General features: G+C 44.8%; 2 protein-coding genes across 2 annotated transcripts in view; both read right to left on the bottom strand.

Moving 5' to 3' along the window:
* Window positions 1–20002, bottom strand: part of LOC144697326 (uncharacterized) — a 228137-nt gene that overhangs the window by 141211 nt on the left and 66924 nt on the right. The gene's annotated exons all lie outside the window — the stretch shown is intronic.
* Window positions 10076–12365, bottom strand: LOC144697074 (uncharacterized). The gene is made up of 2 exons (XM_078568880.1): window positions 12306–12365; window positions 10076–11725 (listed from the first exon to the last, which is right to left on the bottom strand). The coding sequence occupies exon 2, from the start codon at window positions 11346–11348 to the stop codon at window positions 10410–10412; it is 939 nt and encodes a 312-aa protein (XP_078425006.1). The 5' UTR covers window positions 11349–11725; window positions 12306–12365; the 3' UTR covers window positions 10076–10409.

Genomic DNA, 20002 nt, shown 5'->3' with positions numbered 1-20002 from the left:
ACATCAGTTCTCCTGAACTTTTATAGCACTTCCCACAGTCCAGGCATTCAAAAGGTCTCTCATCAGTGTGAACACGTTGATGAGACATCAGTTCGCTGGAACTTTTATAACACTTCCCACAATCTGAGCATTTAAAAGGTCTCTCATCAGTGTGAACACGTTGATGGGACATCAGATCGCTGGAACCTTTATAGCACTTCCCGCAGTCTGAAAATTTAAAAGGTCTCTCCTCAGTATGAACCCACTGGTGTCTCAGGTGGGATGACTGGGTGAAGCCCTTCCCACATATAGAGCAGGTGAATGGCCTCTCCCCAGTGTGGCTGTGTGTGTGGCTGTGTCGATGAGTTTCCAGCTCCGATAGGTGATTGAATCCCTTCCCACAGTCCGCACACTTACATGGTTTCTCCCCATTGTGACTGTGTTTGTGCTTCGACAGGCCAGATGATCGGCTGAAGCCTCGTCCACACACAGAACATGTGTACAATTTCTCTCCACTGAGAACGGTGCCTTTTCCTTCCATGTGCAAGAGTCTATGCTATTCAGATTATGATAAATTGGGCGACTACATCAGATCCTAATGTGATATTTGGTTTGAGTTTCTTGAACACAATCCTCCCTTTCTAACCCCCTGTGAAATTGTGAAAGAGAGTTAATGTGTTAGGATATGCAGATTGAATTACAGGGAAGTAAAATAGAGCATCATTTGATCGTCATTATAAGCTCAGAAGCAGAAAAGAAAAGATCTCTGGTGTGGGAAAAATAATTCATCAGCATGGGAAGATAAAGCTGGTAAATCAGCAGTGAATAGCCAGCGGATGGCAGTAGAAACTTCATTCGGATACACTTGGTGGAAATAACAGTAAAATATCAGGCATGGTTAGAGGCAGACGAAGTTAGACAGTGACAGAGAGATGACTGGGGAGGGCAAAGGTGAAACAGAGCAATAGATGGACATTGATTCAGATCCACGGTAAAGGAGCCACACTAGCCCCAGATATATGGAACTCTCTAAAAGCACAGCACTAAAAGCTCTAAATTGTAGATGAATGCTCAATAATACTCACTTCTGAAACGATTTCACTGTTTTCACATTTAAAATCTCCTGCTGGAGACGGCAGCTGGAAAGATATCGGAAACATTGGAGTCAGATGAAATTCTAGCAGCTTTCAAATTTTCTAACCCCCTGTAGGAGATCTCAAACATCATAACCATCAGTTGACGATATAAATTCAGAAGAGATGGAACATTTTGAGTTTACAGCATGTGAAAAGAGTTGTCAAAAGACATCAGTCACTCCAGCATAAAAACTCGAAGATAAAAGCAAAATACTGCGGATGCTGAAAATCTGAAACAAAAACAAAAATTGCTGAAAAAACTCAGCAGTTCTGACAGCATCTGTGGAGAGAGAAACAGAGTTTCGAGTTCAGATGGCTCATCTTCAGGATGCTCTGTCAGACCTGCTGAGTTTTTCCAGCAATTTTTGTTTTTGTTTCAGCATCAAAACTCTCCTGGTCACTGCGATCCTGAAGCACCGCCCACTCTGTTGCGTCACCAGGATGACCACGCATGCGCTCTGCTCCCCGCTGAACTAAGATAGCGGCATTAACCTGGGACGGTTTCCGGGAAAAAGCCCAAAGCTACAAAGACGGGAGCTTTAGGTTCTTCTTCGGGACTTGCGGCCTACACAAGGTGTTTCTGAAGACTCCGCTTCCTCTCTTCCCCACCAATCGGCTACGTTCCCTCCCTGCGACCCGGCCGCGTTCACCTGATTCCAAAACCGTCTGCAGCATGACGCTGATCAGTGACACTGCGCATGCTCCAGAGACAGGGCAATGCGCCTGCGCACTGGGCTCCTGCAGGGTGACTAGGGCACTGTCAGTTCCGCACGGAACGTTGGGTAAAAACAGCGACATCGAAACTCCAAACTGGGAATAGAAAATAATTGTTATTCACTTGAGATACTTAACCAAAGGAGACAAAAATCCCAGTGAGTGGCTGCTCCGCCATGCTACATTTCCCGAAGTGATTTAAACCATTGCTGTCCTGTGGGAATACACTGAGTTATCAACATTGTTTCTCCACTCACTCCTCCCCTGAAGGAGCTGACTCTGGCTGGGTTCAATTCCACAGTCACTGGTTTTTCTCAGATAGTTTACATTCACTGCTTTACAGAATGAATCAGCACAGATGGAAACCATTCGACCCATCATGCCTGTGCTGGTTCTTTTGGAAGATCTATCCAATCAATTCCACAGCCCTGCTGGCAGAGACTGAACAATGAATATCTGCTGTAGTAATGCAAGGATTAATTGAACATGTTTTCCTCTGTGTGTTTCTCAGACACACTCACCCCTGTGGAACGATCGATTGCCCAGTGTATTAAGCAGATATTAAGGGTTCACTGGTTAGTTAAGCACACAGAATACCTGGTCGAGCTTAATTCAATAATTCTACACTCCCCACACACCACAGTGACATTAAAAGTAAAGGGCCAAGTTAAGGGAGTATCCCCAGTGTGATAGAGCTTATGAATTGTGGAGTACAGTACTAAAGCAGTATTAACATTCTAAAACCACAAAATTACCAATTGGTTGGTGTGTTTCAGTATGAAAGAATCCCAGATGATCCCAGATTACTGGAGCAAATTCTGAAGGAGAGAATCTATCTCCACTTGGAGAGGCAAGTTTTGATCAGGGATAATCAGCATGGCTTTGTCAGAGGGAGGTCATGCCTAACAAATTGGATTGAAGTTTTTGAGGAGGTGACTAGGTGTGTAGATGAGGGTAGTGTAGTTGATGTAGTTTACATGGATTTCAGCAAAGCCTTTGACAAGGTCCCACATGGGAGACTTATAAAGAAGGTAAATGCACAAAGGAAATTTGATAAGGTGGATTCAAAATTAGCTTAGTTGTCGGAGACAGAGGGTGATGACAGAAGGATGCTTTAGTGACTGGAAGCCAGTGTCCAATGGCGTACCACAGGGATCTTTGCTGGGTCCCCTATTATTCGTCATTTATATAAACGACATAGATGACTATGTGGGAGGTAGGATTAGTAAGTCTGTGGATGACAGAAAGATTGGCCGGGTGGTTAACAGTGAGGTTGAGTGTCTTGGGCGACAGGAAGATATAGATGGGATGGTCAAATGGCAGATGAGTGGCAGATGGAATTTAACCCTGAAAAGTGTGAGGTCATACACTTTGGAAGAAGTAATTTGACAAGGAAGTATTCAATGAATGGCATGACACTAGGAAGTTCTGAGGAACAAAGGGACCTAGGCGTGTGTGTCCATAGATCTCTGAAGGCGGGGTCATGTTAGTGGGGCAGTGAAAAAGGCATATGGGACACTTGCCTTTATCAATCGAGGCATAGATTGCAAAAGTAGGGAGGTCCTGTTGGAGTCGTATAGAACCTTGGTGAGGCCACAGCTGGAGTACTGTATGCAGTTCTGGTCGCCACATTATAGGAAGAATATGATTGCATTGGTGGGGGTGCAGAGGAGATTCACCAGGATGTTGCCTGGGATGAAATATTTAAGTTATGAAGAGAAGTTGGATAGACTTGGGTTGTTTTCATTGGAGCAGAGAAGACTGAAGGGCGACCTGATCAAGGTGTACAAGATTATGAAGGGCATGGACAGGGTGGATAGGGAGCAGCTATTTCCCTTAGTTGAAGGGTCAGTCACGAGGGTACACAAGTTCAAGGTGAGGGGCAGGAGGTTTAGGGGGGATGTGAGGGAAACATTTTTACCCAGAGGGTGGTGACGGTCTGGAATGCACTGTCTGGGAGGGTGGTGGAGGTGGGTTGCCTCACATCCTTTAAAAAGTACCTGGATGAGCACTTGGCACGTCATAACGTTCAAGGCTATGGGCCAAGTGCTGGTAAATGGGATTAGATAGGTAGGTCAGGTGTTTCTCACGTGTCGGTGGAGAATCAATGGGTCGAAGGGCCTTTTCTGCACTGTGTGATTCTGTGACATGTGAATTGAGAGGCCATGTCCACTGGACCTGTTAAAGCCATATTACTGTTAAACTCATTGGGGTTTATGTGGACTGTATCAGAATGGTGCTGTGTCTTTGTTTCCCCATGAGAGTTGTAACATCCTTATGAAATACCCACCACAATATTTTGCCCAGAAATCTGAGGTAATTGTGATCACAGCCCTTCAAACCGTTGCAGACAGAATCTCCAACTATTCTGAAAGATCTTTTGGTTGTAACTCCCTCAGTGAAAACCAACCTCTCTGGCAAAACACAGCTTCTCTTCAGCAGAAAGAAAGCCACTCACCCTCCAATTCAAACTTACAGGAATTAGTGAAGAGGGTGATAGTAATAACCAAGCAGACTGATTCAGCAGGAAAGCTGCTCCAGAGGGGATTCCATGGGATCTACCCAAAACTCCATCATTGGCACCAGTATGACAGACTCCAGTTAAGGCTGATGTAAAAACTTGTCAGGACCATGACCTGATGTGACTCTGGTCAAAGAGGCTGTACACCATAGGAAAGTCTTCCCCTCATCCCTCGCAGCAAGTAATGATTTACCCATCCTATATCATAAGGTTTCCTATCCAAGGATGACTCTAATTTGATTTGAATCACATCTCAATGCCTTAGAATTTTGTTTATGGATCAAATTAGGGGAGTGTTTCTATGTTTCAAGTCCTCGATTTGTTACATAATTACTAATGGTGGCTGAGGATGCACCATGATGTCCATCACCACCCGAATCTGCGTCTCATCTGTGTCCAAATTAAGCCAGCTTCTGCCAAATGAAAGGTCCCATTAACATGTCCCATCTTAATGATGTCCCTGGGAAACATTGCAGATTGATTATACAGTCTCACAACCCACAGTAAAAGGAGATGACTGGTATATTCTGGTAATTATAGATATGTTTACCTGGTGGATTGAAGCTTTCACTGTCTGTAAAATTGATGCAGTCACTACAGTTGAAATCTTGTGGGAACAGCTCTTAATCAGATGGGACTTTCTGAAAAGGATAGAGGGTGATAATAGTTCTCATTTCACTGCAGATGTAATGCAGCAGCTCTTTCATCTTGTGGGTGTGGGACAACATTTCAACATACCCTACCACCCAGAGTCCAGTGGAATGGTTGAGAGCATTAATCACTCTGTAGAAACAACACTGAAAAAGCTATCATGAAGGGAGCTGATGATATGGTCAAGCCCAATGACTGGCGTCCTAATGCCCATTCACTCCACCCCTGTTCACTACCCTGGTCACAGACCATTTCAGCTCATGACAGGTCTGCAAATCCAGATTGTGTATCCCCCCTCCCCCGCACCGGGGTCCCACTCCCCACTATTACTCGACAGACTCACGAACAGTTTCTCCAGAACCTCCCTGCTAGAGGCAGTGGAGAAGATGCATGCTGCCCATCTCAAAACTCCAGGGAGAACCACCCCAGCCGTTACATTAACTGTTCAATGGGAGATAAATTCATGTTAAAAACATTGCTAAAATGGGGTGGGGCTGGGAAACCAATTGGGAAGGTCTACATGATGCTCTGAATAATTGAGAGAATCAAATCTTATATTCGGTAATTGGAAACAAGGAAAGGAAACACAATATCTATATTGCCAAGGAGATCAGTGTAACCAGTGCAAAATGAAAAATCAAATAACCAGATATAGAATAAATGCTTTGTTTGATTTTATCCAACAGGAACAAGATGTCATAAAAGCAAAATAGTGCAGATGCCGGAAATCTGAAACAAAAACAGAACATGCTGGAAAAACTCAGCAGGTCTGACAGCATCTGCGGGGAGAGAAACAGAGTTAACATTTAGAGTCTGTATGACTCTTTCAGAGCTAAAGGGAAGTAGAAATGTGATTAAATTTATACTGTTTAAGTGGGGTGGAGCAGGTGAAGCTGAATAGAAGGACAAGATGTCGATGGTCATCATGCCCCTGGACTGTGTCCAGACTGAAGATTTATTCCTGCCGTATGATCCTCCCACCAGATTGTGGTACTTTGTGATGTTCTGGGGTTGTGAACGGCGTTATATCAATGCAAGTCTTTTTTCCAAGTTGCTGACAACACTCAATCTCCCAGCGTTGATGTCTGGAGATTTTGATTTTTGCCCCATACACCCAAACCCAGATCATTTCTCTGTACTGGGGAGAGCAATGGTCCCAACACTGACCCTGGGGGACACCAGTGTTTACATCCCTCCAGTCTGAAGAACATCCATTAACCACTGCTCTCTGTTTCTGTTCTTTCCCAACCTTCTATTCCCGCTGCCCCAATCCCTTTAATACCATGAGCTTTAACTTTATCAACAAGCCTCCTGTCCGGCTCCTTATCAAACACCTTCTGACAATCCATCCACACAACATCCACTGGATTTCCTTGCTCACTGCACTGTGTTATTCCCTCAGATAACCCCTGGTGTCTGTCCTGAATGAATCCATCTCATGAACAAATGTTGAGATTCAGGGACAGACTCTCCCACTCAGCCCTCAAGTCCCCTTCTCTTATTCCTGTTGGTATGAAACTCACCACAGACCCCAGGACCGGGTTCATGGTGAAACGGATGGTCCTGAACTGCCTTTAGAAAATAACCAGCAATCCAACTCATCAGTTACAATATTTAATCGAACAAAATTGATCAAAGGTTCGGATAAAACATTCTCCAAATTTTTATGACATGGCGCTGAGATTGTTCGTGATGGTTTCATGGTGGTCACCATTACTTGGTGTAGCCTGGGTTTATTTTATACACATTCCTGCCCATCGCTGTCCCTGAGGCACTTTACCCCCACCCAGAATCCCCATCCTATTGGAGAAAACTCAGCCATTGACTTGAGATTAGGGATTTAAATGGTGGCTCGAACAACCCAGCAATCACCAAGAGACAGAATCAACCCTATCTCATAAAAACCAGAGCCCAAAATAAAACAGTGAACATTATCCCCCAGACCCGAATATAAAACTGAACATTATCCCCAGGCCCGAATATAAAACAGTGAACATTATCCCCCAGACTTGAATATAAAACAGTGAACATTATACCCTAGGCCCGAATATAGAACAGTGAACATTATCCCCCAGACTTGAATATAAAACATTGAACATTATCCCCCAGACCCGAATATAAAACAGTGAACATTATCCCCAGACCCGAATATAGAACAGTGAACATTATCCCCCAGACCCAAATATAAAACTGTGAACATTATCCCCCAGACCTAAATATAAAACAGTGAACATTACCCTCCAGACCCGAAAAGAAACAGTGAATATTATCCCCCAGAACTAAATATAAAACAGTGAACATTATCCCCCAGACCCGAAAATAAAACAGTGAACATTATCCCCCAGACCCGAATATAAAAGTGAACATTATCCCCCAGACCCAAATATAAAACAGTGAACATTATCCCGCAGGTCTGGGAGCTGCCCTGAGACTGTGACATTCCAATATTCCAGATGAGCTCATTCCAGGAACCGGATTTAAGGACCCGATTATTGGAGACCAGGGACACCCCCCTTCAAACTTGCCTCATGTGAGGAACTGCACCAGGTTCAGGAATGATGCAACCAGAGTCACATGACCACCAGGTGTGTCATCGAGCAAAGCATCGCAATGTTGAAGATGTGTTTCAGGTGTCTGGATAGGTCTGGAGGTGATCTTCAGTACTTGGCAGCCAGGGACACCAGAATAATAATGATGTGCTGCACCATCACAACATTGCATAGCAGAAGAGAAGGAGGAAGGGACAGACTCAGCTAGTGGGAGATGAGGCAGCCTGTCAGGTACTGCCTGGGAGTGGTGGGTGAGGCCGGTTAAAGGGTCAGAAGTGAGAACGCTTTGAGTGGAGTTCCCACTTGCATGTCTCCTTTCTCCATCATCCCTCTCCTAGACCAGCCTCACATCATTTCTCCCACTGTGCTGCAGACCAGCTGGTATCATCCTGGTCAATCTTCTCTGCACCTTCCAGTTTCTCTATATCCTTTTCATAATATGGTGGCCAGAACCGTACGCAATACTCTTAAGTGTGGTCTTACCAAGGCTTGATACAGATTCAGCTTAACTTCCGTACATTTCAATTCTATCCCTCTAGAAATAAATCCTAGTGCTTGGTTTGCTGGTTTATGTCCCTGCTAACCTGGGGCACTGATTTTATTGTTTGGGGTGTTTGCACTCTGAGATCCCTTTGTTCCTCTACTCCACCCAGACTCACACCTTTTCCTACCACGGATGTGAAGCTGACTGGTCTATAATTCCCTGGGCATATTCTGTCTACCATTTTAAATATAGGAGTTACATTAGCTATTTGCCAGTCTTCAAGCGCTACATCTTTTTAACGAATGATTAAATCTCTGTAGTGCGGCTTCTGCTATCTCTTCCCTAGATTTAAACAAAAATCTGTGGTTGCAATCCATTTGGATCCGAGACTTTATTCTCTTTGAGTTTGATTTGTTTCTTTAATACAGCCCCTTTCTGGACTTTAAATTGACTTATCTCATGACTCATCTCATCATTCAATGTCACATCTCCCTGTTCTATCTCCCTGGTAAATACTGAAACACAATAATTATTGAATATTTCTGTCATCTCTCTATCATTCCCTGTGGTATTATCCTGCCTAATCCCTTAATGATCCTATTCCCATTCCAGCCTTCCAATTTACTGATGTTGTCGACATCCCTCCACCTACATAAGATGGTGGACGTGCAGCAAATCAAACTGTTGGGGATGGGGGAGCTTCATATGGTTCACTTTTACCGATGGCTGAAGAGACCAATCCGTGAGAGGCAGGTTCTGCCACAGATGGCACATATGAAATGGTTCTCAGGTGCGGTTGTGGGTTGTTGTTTTCAGTGTTGGCACCTGTTGCCAAGCCACTATAATGACCGTCCTCCATCCTGTGAACATACCCGAGCCAGTGAAGTCACCTCTGCTTGATGAGAGCCAGCATACTTGGGAGATTTGTCTTTGAGAGGACTGCCACATTCCTGATTCTGTCCCTGAGACGCCCAGAATGGGCCGCAAACAGCGAAGGTGAAAGTTGTTGAGCTTCCTTTCCTGATCACTGTAAATCGTCCATGTTTCACAGACAGACAACAAGGTGCTGAGGACACAGGCCTCATAAACCAGCATCTTGGTGCTGAGAGGCAGCTTGATGTTATTCCATGGACGATTCGTGAGTTGGCCAGAAGTGGAACTGCTTTCCCTACGCGTGTATCAAGCTCTGCATTGAGAAACAGATTGTCTGTCACTGTGGACCCAAGGTCATAGATTTCACTGACCACTTCCAGCGGGGTTTTATTTAGTGTGATATTTAGGGTGGAGATGTGACACCATGTCCCCAAACCACAGATTTCTTGATGTTTACAGTAAGGGAGAACAAGTTACAGACATGGAAGAGACAGTGCATGAGTCTTTGTAGCTGAGTTTGTGTGAGTCACTAGCATGGCATCATCACTGTAGCAGAGGTCTGTGATCGAGACAGGCTGTATTTTTTTGACTTCACTTTCAGACTGGACAGGTTGTAGAGTTTGCCATCTGATCGAGTATGCAGGGAAACTCCTTCCATATCTGCAGGGAAGGCCAAGGTCAGGAACATGGAAAAGAAAATACCAAACAAAGTGGGGGCTAGGACACATCCCTGATTCACTCCATTCTTCACCCTGAAACTGTCAGAAGTGGAGCCATCAAACTGTACAGTACAGGGTATGTTGTTATGAAAGGAGTGGATGAGACTGAGGAGATTTGATGGACAAAGCTCTTGCTGCAATCTCCTCTGTCACCTTTGTTTTTGTGTATGATGATGATTTTTGTGTCACTCATGTCCTGGGAATGGATCCTACCTTCCAACAGAGAAGAAAGAAATCATGAAGACATAGCAGTAAGCAGGACTTGCTATGCTTGAGAATTTTGGCTGGAATTCCATCCTTGTCGGCTGTCTTTTGGTTTGTCTAACTCAACCATGACAGGAAGCTGCGAGAAATAGTTAAACAGAGATTGAGAGGAGTCCGTCTCATGGGTGTTCCTTGATAATTTAATTTCAGAATGAAGTTTGTATGTAATGTGCAAGAAAGTCAGAATTGTCAGCAAGGATTAATCAGCATTTTCTGATTAGAGATGTTAATCAGTGGAACATTCCAGACACTGAATTGTAGAGTTTGCACCAAAGATCAATTTTGGATTGAAGTAAAAGTTCACAATTTTATTGTTTATAGTTCCTAGTGAGAGTTCTTGAGTTAAAGGGAAAAATCACTGATGGTGCTTTTAAAAAGGTACATTGGAACCCTGAAAATCAGTGACATCTCCAGAATATTAAACTCCATCCAGTTAGCGGGATTGTTAACATCAGCAGAAACAAACCCAGACTATCAATCCAGGGTGTGATTAACAGCAGCAAAATCCAACTCCTGCAGTCACTTATGAAGTCGCTCGTGTGTCACTAGACTGCAGGAGCGAGTGAATCCCTTTCCACACACAGAGCAGGTGAACGGTCTCTCTCCAGTGTGAACTCGCTGGTGCACAAAGAGAGCAGATGAACACCTGAACCTCTTTCCACAGTCAGTGCAGCTGAATGGCCTCTCCTCAGTGTGAATTTGCTGGTGTGACTTAAGGGTGGATGATACAGTGAATCTCTTTCCACACACAGAGCAGGTGAACGGTCTCTCCCCAGTGTGAACTCGCTGGTGTTCAACAAGGGCGTATGACTGCTTGAAACTCTTCCCGCAGAAAGTGCAGCTGAATGGCCTCTCCCCAGTGTGAACTCGCTGATGACTCACCAGGCTGGATGACTGAGTAAATCCCTGCCCACACACTGAGCAGGTGAATGGCTTCTCCCCTGTGTGAACTCGCTGGTGTTCTTCGAGGGTGGATGAATACCTGAACCTCTTTCCACAGGAAGTGCAGCTGAATGGCTTCTCCTCAGAGTGAATTCGCTGGTGAGTAACCAGGTTGGATGACTTTGTGAATCCCTTCCCACACATGGAGCAGGTGAATGGTCTCTCCCCAGTGTGAACTCGCTGATGTTGATTGAGGTCAGATGAAGACCTGAACCTCTTTCCACAGGAAGTGCAGCTGAATGGCCTCTCCTCAGTGTGAATTCGCTGGTGCAACATTAGGCAGGTAGGCTGAGTAAATCCCTTGCCACACATGGAACAGATGAACGGCCTCTCCCCAGTGTGACTGCGTCGATGGTTTTCCAGCAGGGATGGATAATCGAAACCTTTACCACAGTCCTCACATTTCCATTGTTTTTCCACTGTGCTGGCCCAGGTGTGACTGCGTCGATGATATTCCAGCCGGGATCTATAACTGAATCCTTTACCACAGTCCTCGCATTTCCACGGTTTCTCCATGGTACCAGTATCCTTGTGTCTCTCCAGGCTGGACAATCAGTTGAAGCCTCATCTACACATAGAACACGTGTACAGTTTCTCCCCACTGGAAATGGTGTGATGTTTGTTCAGGCTGTGTAACTTGCTAAAACCCCTTCCACAGTCAGTGCACTATAATGCTGTCACTCAGGGGGTTAGGGGGTGGGGGGGAGGGGAGTGTGTCTTGGTGCTTTTCCAGTCACACTGATGTTTGAAATCTTCTCCCGCAGAAAGAGCAGACTCTCCTTCCACATCCAAAGGCCGATGATATTCAGGTCCTGATGAACTGACTGACTGTCAGTTCTTGACATGAAGTTTGGTTTGAGTTTCCCATCTGTAAATCCTCTCCTAATATTATCCTTTATAAGGAGATTACACAAGTCATCATTTTAAATCCAAGGCAGAAATTGGGAACAGACAATTCTAGTTTCTGTGGAACATTTTTTCCCCTCTTGTTTCCCCAAAGCTGTAAATCCCCGTCCCACACACTCTCCCTCCTCCCTGGGCTGAAATCCAAACCCATCTCACCATCTCCACCATTTCTTTCCTCCACTCCCAGTTTTCTCCCTCCCTCTCCTCTGCCTGGGTTCAGTTCTCCAGCTCCTGTCTGCAGACTGACAATAAAATCAATGAGTCTTATTGGGGGTTTGGGGCCTCCAGCGGGTGTTTCTGAATCCTCCCCGCCCACCTCCCAGGGTTTCCTTCCTTCCCACAGATCAGATTCCTCATTGATTTGAGCCCAAAGTGTAACCTCTTATTTATTGTCCCCCCTCCCCCATCCTCTGATGTGAACCATCCTCCACTCGCTGACCCAGGATGGCGGCCGTTAACCGGGGCCTGTTCCCGGGAGGGAGAAGCCCCGCAGCTGCAAACCAGGAGCTGACAATTATTCCTCAGGGTTTGCGGATCCACAAAGTGTTTCCAAATACTCCCACCCACCGCCTCGCTCTGACTCCGCTTCTCCGGGACAAACAGGCGTCTCTTTCCACAAGGCCATCGATCGCAATGCGCATGCTCCAGACTCTTTGACACTGCACCTGCGCACTGGTGTCCCGCTGCACAGCGCATGCCCCTGCTCACGGGACTCGCCTGATAGACATAAAAACAAAAAACTACTGCGGATGCTGGAAATCCAAAACAAAAACAGAAATACCTGGAAAAACTCAGCAGGTCTGGCAACATCGGCGGAGAAGAAAAGAGTTGACATTTCGAGTCCTCATGATCAATTCTGTTGAAGGGTCATGAGGACTCGAAACGTCAACTCTTCTTCTCCGCCGATGCTGCCAGACCTGCTGAGTTTTTCCAGGTAATTCTGTTTTTGTTTCGCCTGATAGACAGATGTTCTGGACCAATAGAGGCTGGGGGCGGGTCTGGAGGACAGAGCGGGAGAGGCTGGTTCTTCAACCAATCGGAGTGAATGAGGGGCGGGGCTGAGCCCGGATCTCCCTCATTAGCTGAAACTGCATCATTTCAAAACCTGATTTATTGCAAACTCCAGGAGAAAACTGGACCTTTCCGTTTGTGGCTTTAAACAGATCTAACCCTGTGGGAGTGGAGCAAACATTTCAACATTTGTTAGTGAAACGTGGGAACATGATGAAACAATGTACAAACAATTAAAGTGCTGACTTCAAGAGCAACTGGGCAGATCGGGAATGTCATCATTAGAATAAGGAGAGCCCCTGGTTTCAATAAATGAAGTGACAGGGCGAGGACAGAAACATAGAAACTAGGAGCAGGAGTAGGCCATTCAGCCCTTTGAGCCTGCTTTGCCATTCAACACGAACATGGTTGATCATCCAACTCAATAGCCTGCTCCCGCTTTCTCCCCATATCCTTTGATCCTTTTAGCTCCAAGAGCTATATCTAACTCCTTCTTGAAAACATACAATGTTTTGGTCTCAACTACTTTCTGTGGTAATGAATTCCACAGGCTCACCACTCCCTGGGTGAAGAAATTTCTCCTCATCTCAGTCCTAAATGGTCTACCCCAATTCCTCAGACTGTGACCCCTGGTTCTGGACTTCCCCACCATCGGGAACATCCTTCTTGCATCTGCCCTGTCTAGTCCTGTTAGAATTTTATAGGTTTCCATGAGATTTCCCCTCATTCTTCTGAACTCCAGCAAATATAATCCTAACCGACTCAATCTCTCCTCATATGTCAGTCCCGTCATCCCAGGAATCAGTCTGATAAACCTTCGCTGCACTCCCTCTATCACAAGAACATCCTTCCTCAGATACGGAGACCAAAACTGCACACAATATTCCAGGTGTGGTCTCACCAAGGGCCTGTATAATTGCAGCAATACATCCCTGTTCCTGTACTCGAATCCTCTGGCTATGAAGGCCAACATACCATTTGCCTTTTTTACCACCTGCTGCACATGCACCTGCAGCGACTTCTGCATGAGGACACCCAGGTTTCTTGCACATTCCCCTCTCTCAATTTATAGCCATTCAGATAATAATCTGTCTTCCTGTTTTTGCCACCAAAGTGGATAACCTCACATTTATCCACATTGTACTGCATCTGCCATGCATTTGCCCACTCATTCAGCTTGTCCAAATCACACTGAAGCATCTCTGCATCCTCCTCACAGGTCACCCTCCCACCCAGCTTTGTGTCATCTGCAAATTTGGAGATATTACATTTAGTTCCCTCATCTAAATCATTAATATGTATTGTGAATAGCTGGGGTCCCAGCACCGATCCCTGTGGTACCCCACTAGTCACTGCCTGCCATTAGGAAAAAGACTCATTTATTCCTACTCATTGTTTCCTGTCTGCCAACCAGTTTTCTATCCATCTCAATACACTACCCCCAATCCCAATTTTACACGCTTATCTCTTATGTGGGACTTTGTCCTAAGCCTCCTGAAAGTCCAAATAAACCACATCCACTGGCTCCCCCTCATCAACTCTACTAGTTACATCCTCGAAAAATTCCAGTAGATTTGTCAAGCATGAATTCCCTTTCGTAAATCCATGCAGGTTACGGAGAAGTTAATGAAGTTCAGCTCTTCTCTCTGACAGGATTTCCGTTTGTCCCTTTCACCATGTTCACCTTCATTGTTTTCCATTTTCCTCCTGGTGTTTGACAAGGCGTTTACCAAAACACAAACACTACCATTAACACTCCCGCTGTCTTGTGTCTTGTCAAACTTCTCCTTGGCTCCCACCTATCCTGACCTTCTATTTTGCTCCACCTGCTTCACCCCTTCTTAAACAGTATCAGATCTATCACATTTCTATTCCTCTTTAGCTCTGAAGAAGGGTCATACTGACTCAAAATTTAAGCTCCATTTCTCTCTCTACAGATGATGCCAGACCTGCTGAGTTCTTCCAGCATTTTCTGGTTTCATTTCAGATTTCCAGCATTTGCAGTATTTTGCTTTTATCTTAGGGAGAAGGTTAATACTGTCATCATTCAGAACAGCACAGACGATAAAGGAATAACTGATCTCAAAGACAATCTCTTGTAGTTTGTGTGGAGCAGATGTGCTCAATCAGTTTTAAAGGAGTTAAATTATCTATGTTTTCTAGATTGGACAATCACGTTAAAATGTGGAATTCAGATGGGATATCAATTGGTGTGTTGTGGAAAGATCTGGATCTAAGTGATAGGGTTTCAGAACTGATTCTTGTGATAACAGAAATTCCATAGCTATCTGATGGCAAGACTGATGGAAGTATTTAAAGTGGAGAACATAGATATGTTGGAGGATGATGTACACAAGGAATTTGTGAACAATCTGAGGATAATAGTGAGGGGAAAGAAAGGGTTCTTCAAAACAGCAGACACTTCATGTTGTTCCAGAAGAAGTGGGGCCTGGATGTGTAGATGTCAGGTTTTACACAGCACACGGTCAGCCTGTGGTTTCACTCTGGATGAAGAATCTCTGAATGGTACCATTCAAATCACTCAATGAGATTCTCAGAGAACCAACATCGTCTGCTCAGACAGAGGAAGATTTGTGTTAGAGCTAATGAGAAGCAGCACACACACTCACAGACACCCATGAACACACAACCACATTCTCATACACAGAGAACCACATTCACACACTCACACAGGAATACTTCCTGTCCCATCAGGTGGACAAGAGCAGACTGCCTCATACTGAGGATAAAGTATCTGTGTCTGTAAGGACCACAACGTTAGAGGAGCTCAAGTAAACATTATCCTCCAGTGACTATGAGTGGTTTTGTTCATGCAATTCCACTGTTTTCTCTGAACCTTAAATCAACATTAAATAACATTTGGGACATAGGAAACAATGAATAATAACATTGAACATTCTATTGTCACGCTGGGTGATCATCCCCAGTGGGAGATAGTGTAAAATACAAAACAACATCCTGAAATAATCACAGCATCTACTTTCCTCCTGGTTTGCTTGATGGAGAGAATGCTAAGACAGGTTACAATGACAAAGAATATAATTGAAATGCAAATAGTCATTCGGAAGTACAGAACTTGAGTATTGCTGAAGAAAGACACGTGTCAAAGCTTTTCATCTTGTATTCATCAGGACAATTCGCAAGAGTGCCAAATGTAAAAGGAACAACAATTTATACTTCATAGAGTCTTAGTGTTTTACAGCACAGAAAGAGGCCCTTCGGCCCATCATGTCCATGCCAGCCATCAAGCCGCTATCTACTCTAATCCCATTTTCCAGCACTTGGCCCATAGTCTTGTATGCTTTGGCATTTCAAGTGGTCATCTAAATACTTCTTAATTGTTGTGAGGGTTCCCGCCTCTACCACCCCCTCAAGCAGAGTTCCAGATACTCCACACCCTCTGGGTGAAAAAAAAAATCCTCAAATCCCCTCTAAACCTCCTGCCCCTTACCTTAAATCTATGCCCACTGGTTATTGGCCCCTCCACTAAGGGGAAAGGTTTCTTCCTATCTACCCACCTCATAATTGTATACACCTCAATCAGCCTTCTCTGCTCTAAGGAAAACAACCTCAGCCTATCTAGTCTCTCGTCATAGCTGAAATACTCCAGCCCAGGCAACATCTTGGAGAATCTCCTCTGCACCCTCTCCAGTGCAATCACATCCTTCCTATTGTGTGGCGACCAGAGCTGCACACAGTACTCCAGCTGTGGCCTAACTAACATTTTATACAGCTCCAACATAACCTCCCTGCTCTTGTATTCAATGCCTCGACTAATAAAGGCAAGTATCCCCCATGCCTTCTTAACCACCTTATACACCTGTCCTGCTGCCTTCAAGGATCTATGGACATGGACACCAAGGTCATTCTCATCCTCTGTAATTCCTAGGGTCCTACTATTCAACTCCATTCCTCAATACTCTGTCTGGCTCAGTCTCGGTGCTACCACGATCCACAGCGAAAGTGAAAAAGCCATTCAACAGCTGAGAAATGACACGGCCTGAGGAGCAGATGGAATTTCTGCTGAAATTCTGAAACACGGCGGTGTTACACTCCTGGCATAGCTCCACAACCTCATATTCCTGATCTGGGAAGAAAGATGCATGTCAGGGGATCCCTGGGACACTCTGGTTGTGAATATATTCAAGAAGGGAGACAAGTCCGAATACGGTAATTACAGAGGAGACTCTCTGCTGCCTGCCACTGGGAAGATCATTGCAAGGAATCTCCTCAATCACCTTCTCTTAGTGGCCAAAGAGCTCCTTCTAGAGTCACAGCGTGGTTTTCTCCCCACTGAGAAGCACCACAGACATAATCTTCACTGTGCGGCAAACCCCCCAAAAAATCAAGGAACAGCATCAACCACTGTACTTGGCCTTTTTGTCCTCACAGAAGACATTTTCTTTATTCATTCACGGGATATGGACTTCACTGGCTGGGTCAGCATTTATTGCCCAGCCCTAATTGCCCTTGAGAAGGGGGTGGTGAGCTGCCTTCTTGAACCGCTGCAGTCTATGTGGTGTAGGTACACCCACAATGCTGTTAGGAAGGGAGTTCCAGGATTTTGACCCAGTGACAGTGAAGGAATGGCCGATATATTTCCAAGTCAGGATGGTGAGTGGATTGGAGGGGAACTTCCAGATGGCGGTGTTCCCATCTATCTGCTGCCCTTGTCCTTCTAGATGGTAGTGGTAATCGGTTTGAAAGGTGCTGTCAAAGGACCCTTGCTGAATTCCTGCAGTGCATCTTGTAGATGGTACACACTGCTGCTACTGTGCGTTGGTGGTGGAGGGGGTGAATGTTTATGGATGTGGTGCCAAACAAGGAGGCTGCTTTGTCCTCAGCGGCATCAAGCTTCTTGGGTGTTCTGGGAGCTGCACTCATCCAGGCAAGTGGGGAGTATTCCATTGCACTCCTGACTTGTGCCTTGTAGACAGTGGACAGGCTTTGAGGAGTCAGGAGGTGAGTTACTCGTCACTGGATTCCTAGCCTCTGACATTCTCTCACAGCCACATTATTTATATGGCTAGTCCAGTTCAATTTCCGGTCAATGGTAACCCCCAGGATGTTTATAATGGGGGATTCAGTGATGGTAATACCATTGAACATCAAGGGGTGATGATTATATTCGCTCTTGTTGGAGATGGTCATTGCTTGATACTTGTGTGGCGCAAATGTTACTTGCCACTTGTCAGCCTTAGTCTGGATATTGTCCAGGTCTTGCTGCATTTGGACATGGTCTGCTTCCGAATCTGAGGAGTTATGAATGGTGCTGAACATTATGCAATCACCAGTGAAAATTCCCACTTCTGACCTTATGATGGAAGGTCATTGATGAAGCAGCTAAGATGGTTGGGCCAAGGACACTACTCTGAGGAACTCGTGCAGTCATGTCCTGGAGTTGGGATGACTGACCTCCAACAACCACAACTATCTTCCTTTGTGCTAGGCATGACTCCACCCAGTGCAGAGTTTTCCCCCTGATTCCCATTGACTCCAATTTTTCTAGGGGTCCTTGATGCCACATTCATGCAAATGCGGCCTTGATACCAAGGGCAGTCATTCTCACCTCACCTTCGGGGTTCAGCTGTTTTGTCTATGTTTGAATAAAGGCTGTAATGAAGTCAGGAGCTGAGTGGCCCCGGCAGAACCCAAACTGGGCGTCAGTGAGCTGGTTATTGCTAAGCAAGTGCCACCTGATAGCATTGTTGATGACTACTTTACTGACGATCGAGGGTAGACTGATGGGGCGGTAATTGGCTTGGTTGGATTTGTCCTGTTTTTTGTGTACAGGACATACCTGGGCAATTTTCCACATAGCCGGTTTGTAATTTTCAAAGCGCCGGTGGTGGGGAGGAAACAGGAAATCCACTCACCACCAATTAACGGCCCCTTAATCTCATTAAAGAACTTGTTAAGGAACCTGTCTGGAACAGAAAAGGATTTTCAATTTTTTTTCTGGATTTAAATTGATTTATGGGGTACAGGTTGTTTGTAATAAATCCCCAATTGTGAATGAAATCATCATGTTCTGTAGGACTTAACCATCTGGCAGGAATGAACACTTTAAATGGTCATTTAAAAAAGATTTATTAACCATTAAAAGGTGGAAAGGGAACAAGTTAGAAAGATAAAAATCAAAGTTTCAGTTAACAGTAAGAGGAGAATGTTTAACTTTAACAATTAAACAGACTTCTCACAACATTCCTCGGTCAATCAGGCCGAAGACGTGAAGTGAGGATAACCCTCCATCATTCAATACACAGAGAACATGCTAACAAAATGGCTTCTCGCAACCTTCATTTTTACACTTAAAAGATGCTGCTGGAAATGGCTAATTAGTCTATGATTTGTCAATAATGTGACAAGAGTTAATTCCATTGGTTTTAGCTAATTTACCACATTGTCTTAAACTTAGGACTCCTTCCTTTAAGCTATGTCTCTCATCTTGATGTCTTTACAGGAGTCCATTCATTAAGATAGACTCAATAATCAAGGATAGTATGTTCCTGATAGGGAGCGAGTCCAGGGCTTATCCCATTTCTTTCCCAGCTGTTACAGCACTTTAATTCTCTCATAAGAAATGCTAATAGAGAAATACAGAAATAACATAAAGTGACTTCTAATTAACTACCAATCATCTGTTGCTCATCAGTGACTGCTTTATAATATTTCTTTGGGTTAGTTTGTTGTAAAAGGTTTACATCAAAATGGCTTCTCATCTCAGTGTTAGCAGCAAATTGTGTTTTGAGCTTGTTAGCTTATTACAATGAATATGACATGAAATGAACCTGAAAATGGTTGGGCCACACTAAAATCTAGTACCCAGGCTTACTTACAGGATGATGCTAGACAGTCTGGTGCATGTTAATGCACAGCTGTTAGAGTTACCGTGAGTCAAAAGGAAGTTAATTTTCATTTTCTTTTTGTAAAATTTGAGGGGTAGACTTGTTCTGGTTCGAGTGCTGTACCTCGACTTGACGTCCGTGCGCACTTGTGTTGTCTTTATTGTCCTGGTCATTTCATGAGCTGCCAGCTCCCCTCGGCAAAGCAGCAGCAAACCCCAAAATGGCTGCCATCTGCCTTTGCTGCTGGCATCAGACAGGAAGCTCCCTCTCCCCAGAGGCACTTGGTGTCTCAGGTTGGATGCTGAGCTCAACCCCTGGCAAAACAGCTCATTTACACTTAAAAATAGTGTTGCAAGAGCAATGCAGTTCAGGTGCAGTGTCCGG

The sequence above is a fragment of the Cetorhinus maximus genome, chromosome 23 (genome assembly GCF_964194155.1).
Source record: "Cetorhinus maximus chromosome 23, sCetMax3.hap1.1, whole genome shotgun sequence".
NCBI lineage: Eukaryota > Metazoa > Chordata > Chondrichthyes > Lamniformes > Cetorhinidae > Cetorhinus > Cetorhinus maximus.
Note: the sequence above shows the minus strand (reverse complement) of the source record. Positions and strands in the feature narration are given on the sequence as shown.